Raw genomic sequence first — 10151 nt, 5'->3', positions numbered from 1 at the left:
TTTATGCGAATTTTAATGATTAGTTTAATTCAATTAAATATTAAGAATTGCGAATGTTCGTCAGAATTAATTACCTATACGTGAAGTTTATAAGTAAGTTTTTGTCATTAGTATTTCATAATATCAATCAAAGATCGTTTGTATTTACGTATGTGAGCCAAATAAGCTGATTATTATTATTATTATTATTATTATTATTATTATTATTATTATTATTATTATTATTATTATTATTATTATTATTATCATTATTATTATTATTATTATTATAATTATAATTATAATTATTATGTATTATGTATTATTATGCATTATACATTTTATGAACGTATTATGGTTGCGTAAATATAAAATTTATAGGTAATCATTCTTTAGAAATACGGTGCCTACTTTTGTGAACAACGTCGTACAAAGAACGATGAATAATTTAAGAATGTATATGAACGATTTATAATCCCTTCACGTTAATTGCATCGGAATAATTTGCTTTTTTAGACTCTTTCGGACGATAAGTAATATGAAAGTATATGACCCAATAAATACATGTGAAGATTTTATTTATATTTTATGTGTTTAATAAAACGAAACGAAAGGTTCTGTCTCGTTTACATTGAGAAAAATACATTTACACACACATACACAGACACACACACACACACATATATATATATAACTTCGAATGTTAGAATACGTTTTTTTTTGTATATAAAAACGATAAGATGTAATTATAGTATAAATATGAAAAAAAATATTAGTTAATTTGTGATTAGCATAAGCCGACTATAATAAAAAGGAAATGAAGAAAATAAAAAAAAAAAAAAAATAAAATAAAAATAAAATAAAATAAGATGAAAAGAAAAAGAGAAGAATGATTAGTGAAAATTGAAAATTTATAATAAATGTTTTACATAATATCAAAGTAACATATAATTTGTAAATCGAATTATCTTGTTAAGAATAACGAATTTAATCTATGAAATATTATCATAACGTGGAAGAAATTAATAATTTACATCTCATCTTGGATATTATATGAATGCCATTCTGATTACTATCTCGTCTTTCTCTCTTCAATATCTTGATATATAATTATATTTGAAATTAATAGTTGCGCATATCGTAGAAGTGCAGTATTTTACACAGCTCGGAAGGTTACTAACAAATTGCTATGATTCCGCGAGTACACCTATTCGTTACGGCTAACCTAGTAATTCGATGTTATGCTAAGGTATGCTATGTGAGTTTTAAAGTATCACTACGAGATTCGTATCTACTATAATCTCAGAATTTAAACTGTGGGTTTACTTTAAATCAGAGCCCAGAAATCATATTGAATTTTTTTTTTCAACCATAGCAATCTCTTTTTTTCTTATCTATAACAAGGAAAATACAGAGTCGAGAATTTCAAGGGTTTTTAATAAAAATAATATACAAAGTATTACAACATCATAGACATTTAACTTCGTTGAGTCTTAAGATTCGCATTCAGTTTGAGCCTCCCTATATCCACTTCTTGGTTCCCTCCGTAGATCTCTAATGACGATCGACCTGTTCTTAGCGATTTGTTGGATGTCGGAATCCTCATCGTCCGTCGAATGTCCGTCTCTAATCGTTGTTCTACGTTTTTTCTTTTTAGTACTTGGTGTTTGCGGTCTCGGCCGACTTTTACTACTACCACCAGACTCATCGAGTTCTTCTATAGCATTTGTCCTTCTTTGTCGACGAGTGGACGAAGACCTAGACCTTGTGGAATTCGTCATTCGTAGTCCTTGTTCGTTTTCAGAAACGTTACCAGCTGAGTTACTTCTTTCTCTTCTTAGTCTTTCAACTCTACGCTCTTCTCTTCTCAATAAATTGTCTTCGCTTTGGATTCTCTTTCTCGATCTTCTCGATCTTTTTCTCTTGTTTTGTAGATTATCGACAGAGCCCAATCTAGTCAAGCTAATATTCTCTACAGAAATTTCGTTTAATGTATCCAATGAGTGCGTCAGTCTTGGCATCTGTACAGCCTCCTCATAACTTGGAGGTCCGATCAATTCTAAAGGATGAATTCTTGGCTCAGGTGGTTGCTCCGAAGTTTCCTGTCTCTCTTGATTCCTGTCAATTGAATCGTCATCGATCAAAATCATTCGACAAATTCATTTTTAAAAGGAATTAATATTAATTTGAGTTTTACTCCTAAGGTAAGACAGTTTTCTATATTACTAATTGTAGTTAAAGTAGGAAATTATGATCAACTGTCGATAAGAAAGGATAAATAACTCAGTAGGTAAAACAGTATCGCGATTTAAAGTAGGAAGGAAAGAAGAAAGTTACCTAAGTTGTAAGAGCCTTAGTCTTTCAATGCCCTGCATTCTATCGATACGACGTCTTTCTACGATAGCTCGTCTCTTCATTTTGATCGAATGTTTGATGGACGTGACTGTACCCACTAAAACAATCAGGACGAACACGCATATCAAAAAAAAACCCCACATTTTGTTATTACTGTAGACAAGCTGTCCGTTCCAAACATTATAGCAGGCACTCTCCCAAGAGTAATCGGAGACGTTTGCTGGACTCTGACAGATCAGAGAGTAAGACAACGTTTTTGCAGGTGGATTGGTCAAATATTGAAAAGTTAAGTATAATTGCATGCAATCGCAACGCCATGGATTATCCTCAAGTAGAATGGTTTTTAATTTGATATTGTTTTGAAAAATACTTGGATCGATCGCTTCAGTTAGACGATTACCTAGCGTCATTATAATTGGATAATTATTATAAGTAGAAATAATCTAAATAATTCGGAGTAATTCTCTGCATCATTCTGTAGACTTACCTGAAACGTCGATTCTTTCAAGTGCAGGTAATTCTACGAAACTACTGTTATTTAATTCCATGAGTCTATTTCTTCGTATATTTAGCATTGTCAAAGTCGAGGATTGTAATCCATTGGGTAAACGTTGTAGCCAATTATCACTTAGGTTTAAACTTTTTATTTTGGACATACGGTTCAAAGAATTCCTTTCCAAAGTTTCTATGAAATTGAAAGATAAATCTAAAGACGTCAAAGCCGACGTCACATTTGGAAATCGATACAGGTTATTATAAGAGAGATTGAGCGATTTAAGTTCAATATTGTCAAAAAACATTGAAGAGTTGATTAACTCAAGAGCGTTCGCTGATAGATCCAGATGATGAAGTTTCACCAGTCCTTCAAAGGTACTTATATTCAAATGTTCTATACCATTTGAATTTAAAAATAGATGAGTTAGATGTCTGTTTCTTGCAAAAATTCGATTTGGAAGTAGACGTATTACATTTCGAGATAATCTCGCATGCGTTAACAATGGCAAACCATGGAGACCTGGTCTGTCCAAATTACAATTTGAAACATCCAGTTGTCTCAAATTCAAGTGTTGCAGAGTAGAATGCCTAGGAATGTTAAAAATAATGATACGACTTTATCATTTCGTTCAGAATTAAATGCTTACCTTGTACTATAAACGAGCATAGGATTATTATTCAGACGTAATTCCTCTAGAACTGAGAAACCACCGAAAGTATCAGGACTTAAATAATTCAAAAGACAATGGGACATGTCTAACCATCGTAACTTCTTGCTGAATGGCCTTCGAATTGTTTTCAATGGATTTCCTCTTAAGCTTAGGCTCATCAAATCTGGCAATCCTTTTAACGTTGTATCGTCGATCTGTTTTATCGCTAAAAAAAAAAAGAAAATTAGAGAAAACGTGCAGATGTAAAATAACGTTTAAAAGTGCAAGTAATTAAATATTGTACCACAGTAACTCGCTTCTACCGCTTGGAGGACACTATTATTTAAGTTTTTTAATTCTGTTATAGGATTTTTAGATAAGAAGATGATCATCAAAGAAGGTAGTCGATTGATAGGTGCTATATCGATTATATCGTTGATATTATTTTCCGAGAGATCTAATTTACGTAAATTGTTCAAGTTTCCTATACCGTTTGGTAAAGAATGTAATTGGTTTCTAGCTAAGTTTAGATATTGTAGATCTTTGAAGCGTTCTATATCATCCGTGATCTCTGTCAACAGATTATTCGACAAATCCAAATGTTCTACCTGCGGAATAACGAGCCGATTAAATTAATATAATGTCGTGTGGTAAACGAAACGAAACTATTTTTTATTTACTATATCTATATACTACAATTAAATTCATTGGATGAATTAACATCGTGATTAATATTATATTATATTTTAAAGGGAAAACTCACAATGTCGGTTACATTCGATGGAAATTTCGTCAGGCCCTGTTTCGAACACATGACAGTTCTTGGGCGTCGACCGAAGTAGCACAAACATCTAACGGGGCAAAAACCGTGAGCTAGTGGTAAAGTTTGTAGGTGGTAAATCACTAGAAAATGAATCACAAATAGGCTCATCGTTTTTCTGAACTCCATTTTCGTCTTACGGCCACGTGTTCAAAAGTAATGAAATTTTCATCGACACCATCGTTAACTTTTATCACCATAGAAATATAATTTTCTATCGTTCGAAAGATATCACATTTTTTACCGTTGTAAGATTTATCAAAAGTTCTGTGAAAATTGAAGCCGATCGATGACTGACCTGGCCCGACAGTTCTGTGAACAATTCTGAAAACTACTGAGGACTTATCTTTGATAAGTAATGAGTGAGGTACGTTGCTACGATATCTCCGTAAGATAACCAAGGCAATGTGTAATGGCACGATTATTCCCTCTGATAAGAAGAAATAGAAAGAGCGGGCGTTATGAAAGTCATCCTTTTTTCTCTTTTCCTGTTTCTCGCCTTTCCTTTAAAAATCTAATTGAGAAGGATTTACTTAACTTACAAAATCTAAAAACTCTTTCGATCGTTTCCTTTTCTTCAACGGAGTGCCTACGTTTCGTTGCCGGTGGTTCTCCACTGCTGATACAGAAAACGGTTCGTTTGTAAAACCTTTAAAAATGGAAATTCGAATGATGCAGTCCTGTGGAAAATATAAGACATTAGATAAATACCTGAAGCATTCCGAAAGCCGATATTGAGGTTGCTCGGTTCTTCGGTATAAGCCTCTCTTGGCTGACCCATGCGGATATTTTCCCCTTCTACTATTTTACCGTCGCTATATTACGACCTTTTCTTCTCCTTTTTCCTACCTCTTCGTTTCTACGTCGATCCGACAGAAGCATCTACTTCGATACTCTTCTTTTTTCCAGTTTTTCTTTTTTTTTCTTTTTTTTTTTTCCTTTTCCGAGGTAATAGCTACTTCTGAGGATTAGATCGATAACGTGTGTGTAGCATAGATTAGGACAAACTTCCAACGACGTTTTCTTTTTTTTTTTTTTTTTTTTGCTCGAAAGAAAAATCGCGAAAGAGAAGGAATGAGTTTTATTCATTCATTTCTTTAAATTATGTTAAAACTCATCGAATCGAGATTTAGTCTAATCTTCGTTTCCTTCTGTTATTTAACATTGAACGATGAGATAATTTGTTTCATTAATGAAAATATGAAGAAAAAAAACAAAATTGTCAAGAGAAAGGCTCCACCCTCTATGAAAGGCAAAAAATTTAAAAAGGTCTTATCCGCGCAGGACTACAGGAACTCTCTCTTTTTCACACGTCCACTCGGGCCAATGGGAAGAGTAGGTCACACCCTCCAGGGAGGGTGCCAGAGGTTTAGCTAGCGCCGGCGCTTAACCCTCAGCTTATCCGGTGGGGACGAGAACGGGCTTGCTCTACCTGTTGATATTAAACCAACCCCTTCGCAACGATTTCGCAAATCCGGACTTCTATACCGGACTCTTGGTCACGCCCTCAAATTCCTGATGTTTATGCCGACAAAACTTGGTGGGAGTTAAGCTGGAAATGATTTTATTTTTTTTCCTCTCAAATTTTTTTATTCCTTTCACGAAGAAATAAGTCCTAACAAATTGAAATTTTATCGAATTCATAAAAATTTTTTCTTTAGGTTATCCCTAGGAATATTTTTGTATATAAATGAATTTCTCTTGAGATTGAAGAAATTTTCTTCTTTTTTTTTTTTTTTTATATTTTCTAGTATACCGTCAGGATTGCATCTAACACAATAAGAAGACCTAGAATTCTCTCATCTTCTCTCTTTCTCTCTCTCTCTCTCTCTCTCTCCCTCCCATTCTCTTACTCTTTCTGATTCTATCGGTGCAGGACTATTGAGGCCAGCCACGTTAGCAACGAAGGAAGGATATATAATGTCTTCGTTCGCTGTCGTAGCCAAGTAGAAATTCTTGGTCCTTGCTACCGGTCTCTATATATCTTTCTATATATATATATATATATACATATATATACATACATATATATATATATATATATGTATATAGGACGAAGTTAGGTATATATTTTTAACGCCTTCATTTCCGGTCTCGCTGGGAGACCGGAAATAACGGGACGATACCTCGCGGTGTTTCAGGTATTGATCAGTTCGAGGAGCCAGCTCACGACCACCACCACCACCACCACCACCACCATCACCACTACCACACCTAACTTGACGGGGATGCACGTTCTCTGCAGCGACGACCTCCCACTCCTCTTACCCTCATCCAGCCCTCATCCTCTACCCCCACCAGCTGAAGCGCGCGCGGCACTGCCAGAGCTTCTACTCGGGACACCTCAACCCCACCCCTTTTTACCAGCGAACGTGAATCTTTCGATATTTTCTCCGGTTCTTCTTAAATTTCTCGAGCATGCATCACTGAATCTCGTAAGAACGGGAGGTACGAGCATTGAAGATCTTTATCATGCTTTTTTTCCCCTTTTCTTCATATTCCTGTTCTTTTTCTTTTTTTTTTTTTTTTTTCTTTTTTTTTGTTGTTATTGACATTTTCCTGAGATTTAATTTTTGGTCTGCCAAATGAACCGAAGGTCAGGCACAATATTTTTCTATTGTTTTCTTTCTTTTCTTTCTTTTTTTTTCTTTTTCTTTCTTCTTTTATCATTTATAAGAATGAAAATGTTGAATTCGTGTGCGAATTACTCGAAACTCTAGTCGAGATTCGAAAATAATTTCATTCTCTTCTTGGAACCGCCATCATCCGTGATCTCTCAACCCCCTTAAGTTGGGTTATAAATAACAGCTTATCTTTTGTTGGCTTCAACGCCATCGCGGAGTCTCGTACAAAACCCGAAATCAAGCTCCCTATGTATGTCCTCCCCTTCCCTTACGTCACCTTTTATATCTTCTAGAAAAGGGATCGCGTGTATTTGTGTGCGAGAGAGAAAGAGACAGAGAACGTCTTCCGAAATGCGTACTCGTAATTGCTCTGGCATGTTTCTAAATCAAATTCAATGAACTCTCTCCTTCGCTTTTTCGTTACTCATGCGTACTCTTTTGTCTTGAATTAAGGTAGTATCACAATGGGCTTTGAACGTGTTCTAAATGAAACAAAATAATATGGGATATTAATTGACATAATAATCCAATTAATTTAATGTACCTGTTTGATTTTCAATTGTTTTCTTTATTAATTCGATTTCAAAAATAATTCGAAATACCAATAATTGCAGTTAAAAGATTCTATTGTTTTCTTTCGAATTTTAATAATTTATATTAAACATGTTCGTAAATGTTCGTTAATTGTCGTTATTAAATTGTAATTAAAAATTTCTAATTTTCTTGTTTAAAGACAACGATATATAAGGTTTCTCGGAGAAAACGTGAAATATTCGAAGTTAGTCCGACTAAACGCTGACTGAACGTTAATAATACCAACGTTGTGGGGATGGCTTAAACAGGTAAGTCTCCCGTTGAAACGCGAATGAATACCGGCTATTCGTGGTTCAGTGCATCCTTAACAAGATCAGGAACACGGAGGCGCCCCGTAAGGATAAAGCGTCGCCTTCGTTGCTTGCGCTCGCGCGCGCACGCGTATTTTCCGGGTGATACCAGGCACATCTGTCGGAACTCCCAAAGCATCCAGAAGAGGATGAGAATCTCGATGCTTGGCAAAACCTCAGCGTTCTCGTCACGTTTCCGTCGTATTGTCTAATCGTCGTGTGCAACTCGTCTACGACACCCTTCCTGATCCATCTCTCTCTCTCTCTCTCTCTCTCTCTCTCTCTCTCTCTCTCTCTCTCTCTCTTTCTCTCTCTTTTTTGGTGTCTTGATCAAATCTCATATTCGAGTTCACAGTTAAGTCCAACGACAGGCTGTTCTTTCAACGCGATCATCGAGAATCAAAATTTTATTTTAGGGCTTTTGGCTCGAGTGAACGTCGATCGACATTCATCAACGAAGATAGATAAAAGTTTTAAGCTCCTTGAGCTTGTCGTGGCTCGAGGTCTCGGCGATGTTACGTATTCGCGACTTAAGGGTTCGTAAATGTTTAGAACATGTCGCATGGAAAGGAAAGTTAATCGAGCTAATAGGAAATGGAAACATGGAGGTAGGATAAGCATGGTGCAAGTTTAAATAGTTTGATCTTGGGAGAAGGTGGAAAAGTATAAATCGCGGTGCTCGTTCGATGTCGATGTAGACAAGAGGGAGTGGAAATAGTGGAGTGGGGATAGCAGCAGCAGCCATTATTCCAGTTGATACTACGAATGTATATATATATATGTATATAGGTATTTATATGTGTGTATTTGCGTCTACATAAACGTCCTTCTCGAGAGCTTATCGCACTTTTTCGTTCCTCGCTGCCATAAACGAGAGAAGGCATCCTACGTCAAAGACACACGAACGAGCTCGACGTTTCTTGGGCTTCGAGCTGTCAACGAGGAAACGTCCATTAAGGCGCGAAGCAGAGGTAAAGATTACATTCGTAACCGTTTTCTTCGAGTGGTGTTCAGCGTTCGCGAGGGGTTGGCGTCTGGTTGTGGTTGTGTGGTAGGTTTCTCTTTGGTAGGAACTGAGGGTGGGGGTAAGAGGACAGTGGCGCTTATCACGGCCGTAAAAAACATCGAGCAAGATTGGCACGTTGCCCACAAGCCGTACGACCGCCATCTTTTCGACTCTTTACGAACACCTCGGATGCGCACGGAGTGCTTGCAGATAGCGCCGTGAAATATGCTCATCCGCGAGGATCGTTCGACTCCAATGTCGCACGGTGAAACAGTGTTACAGGCGTTACATTAGCAAGACTATTCTTTATAGGTATTTAGAAGCAATTCTTTCATATTTTTTTTTTTTTAAATTGTTTCATCGATTGATATTACATTACCGATCATAAAAAAAAAAGATATATTAATGAACTGTTAACATTAATAATCGTTTAATCTCATAGAAAAATTAATAATAACACGCGATCTATTTTTCTTTTAATTTTCCCCTTTTTTTTCCAAATTGTGATACACCGACGTATAATTAAAAATTAAATGACAAATCTTTTAATATATTCTTTAAAGCAGATTTTTTTTCATTCATTCTTTAAATAAAAAAAAAAATCTTCTTTTTCATTGTCCCGAATTATTCGTCGACGAACGATGATCCATAAGATATAAAGTCATCGTGAGAAAAAAAATGTAGATATGAAAGTGGAAATATAGAAGATGATCCCCATAGGTTCATCTTGATTAGAATAGACAGGATTAGGTTAGCTTCTGTGGTAGCAGTTACTTTCAATTACCCTTCGACCCCCTTTTCAACCGTATACCTCCTTTCCTACCCCTTCTTTCTCAGTACCGTAGACCAGCCCGTTCGGGGGCGTATAATGTATGCGAGATAAAGGCCGAAGAAGCGCCGTCGTAGACTAAGATATTACAGGGAAATGGTATAAGGTGCGGAAGGAGGAAAGAGGAGGAAGGATGGAGATGAAGGAGAAGGAGAAGGGGGATGGGGTTCGGAGGGGGAAGGTAAGGAGAAGACCGGTGGTGTGCGGGGTAGCGCGAGGGGTGCCCATAACTTATCGCAGATTTAAGGCTCTTAGACTTAAGGGACTCTAATAATAATATAGCGCCATTCCGGCACCGTTATATGGAATTCGCGTATATGCCATGGAATTTTGTACATACCGAAAAGTCTCGCGAGACTCGTAGACCTACCTCGTCTAACCCTATCCCTTTTTCTCACCCTCATTCGCGTTTGGCAAATGCCAAACGATTAAGGACAATACCACTTTGCTTCGACTTACTTCACTTTCTACGAATTAGTTGAATATCTTTGAATTATTTAGACGATTCT

At 36.2% G+C, this 10151-nt stretch overlaps 2 protein-coding genes and 1 long non-coding RNA gene across 4 annotated transcripts in view; 1 reads left to right on the top strand and 2 right to left on the bottom strand.

Annotated features, from left to right (window-relative positions):
• The window catches only part of LOC118440523 (solute carrier organic anion transporter family member 2A1), a 120738-nt gene that overhangs the window by 23666 nt on the left and 86921 nt on the right, over positions 1-10151 (top strand). The gene's annotated exons all lie outside the window — the stretch shown is intronic.
• LOC118440524 (uncharacterized) lies at positions 1408-4639 on the bottom strand. Of its 2 annotated transcripts, XM_035863685.2 has the most exons (6): positions 4243-4638; positions 3784-4087; positions 3477-3705; positions 2822-3417; positions 2317-2734; positions 1408-2097 (listed from the first exon to the last, which is right to left on the bottom strand). In XM_035863685.2, exons 1-6 carry the CDS (start codon positions 4426-4428, stop codon positions 1473-1475), a joined length of 2358 nt encoding a protein of 785 aa, XP_035719578.1. In that variant the 5' UTR covers positions 4429-4638; the 3' UTR covers positions 1408-1472. The 2 variants fall into 2 exon arrangements, with proteins under 2 accessions (XP_035719578.1, XP_085514500.1); XM_085658374.1 differs by lacking the exon at positions 3784-4087 and having other exon boundaries at positions 4243-4639.
• Positions 4591-5149, bottom strand: LOC146872891 (uncharacterized). The gene is made up of 3 exons (XR_014982371.1): positions 5011-5149; positions 4842-4948; positions 4591-4729 (listed from the first exon to the last, which is right to left on the bottom strand). It is a non-coding gene; the product is annotated as an uncharacterized LOC146872891 (long non-coding RNA).

This window comes from Vespa mandarinia, chromosome 7, assembly GCF_050613455.1.
Source record: "Vespa mandarinia isolate Hongniang chromosome 7, ASM5061345v1, whole genome shotgun sequence".
Lineage (NCBI taxonomy): Eukaryota > Metazoa > Arthropoda > Insecta > Hymenoptera > Vespidae > Vespa > Vespa mandarinia.
This window is presented reverse-complemented; position numbering and strand designations above follow the sequence as displayed.

Excerpts from the sequence above, each read along its gene's own strand:
- LOC118440524 (XM_035863685.2), bottom strand. The coding sequence starts at position 4,428 with ATGGAGTTCAGAAAAACGATGAGCCTATTTGTGATTCATTTTCTAGTG. Across the intron at positions 4,088-4,242 it reads CATCGAATGTAACCGACATT|GTAGAACATTTGGATTTGTC; the intron begins GTGAGTTTTCCC and ends GTTATTCCGCAG. Across the intron at positions 3,418-3,476 it reads ATGCTCGTTTATAGTACAAG|GCATTCTACTCTGCAACACT; the intron begins GTAAGCATTTAA and ends TAACATTCCTAG.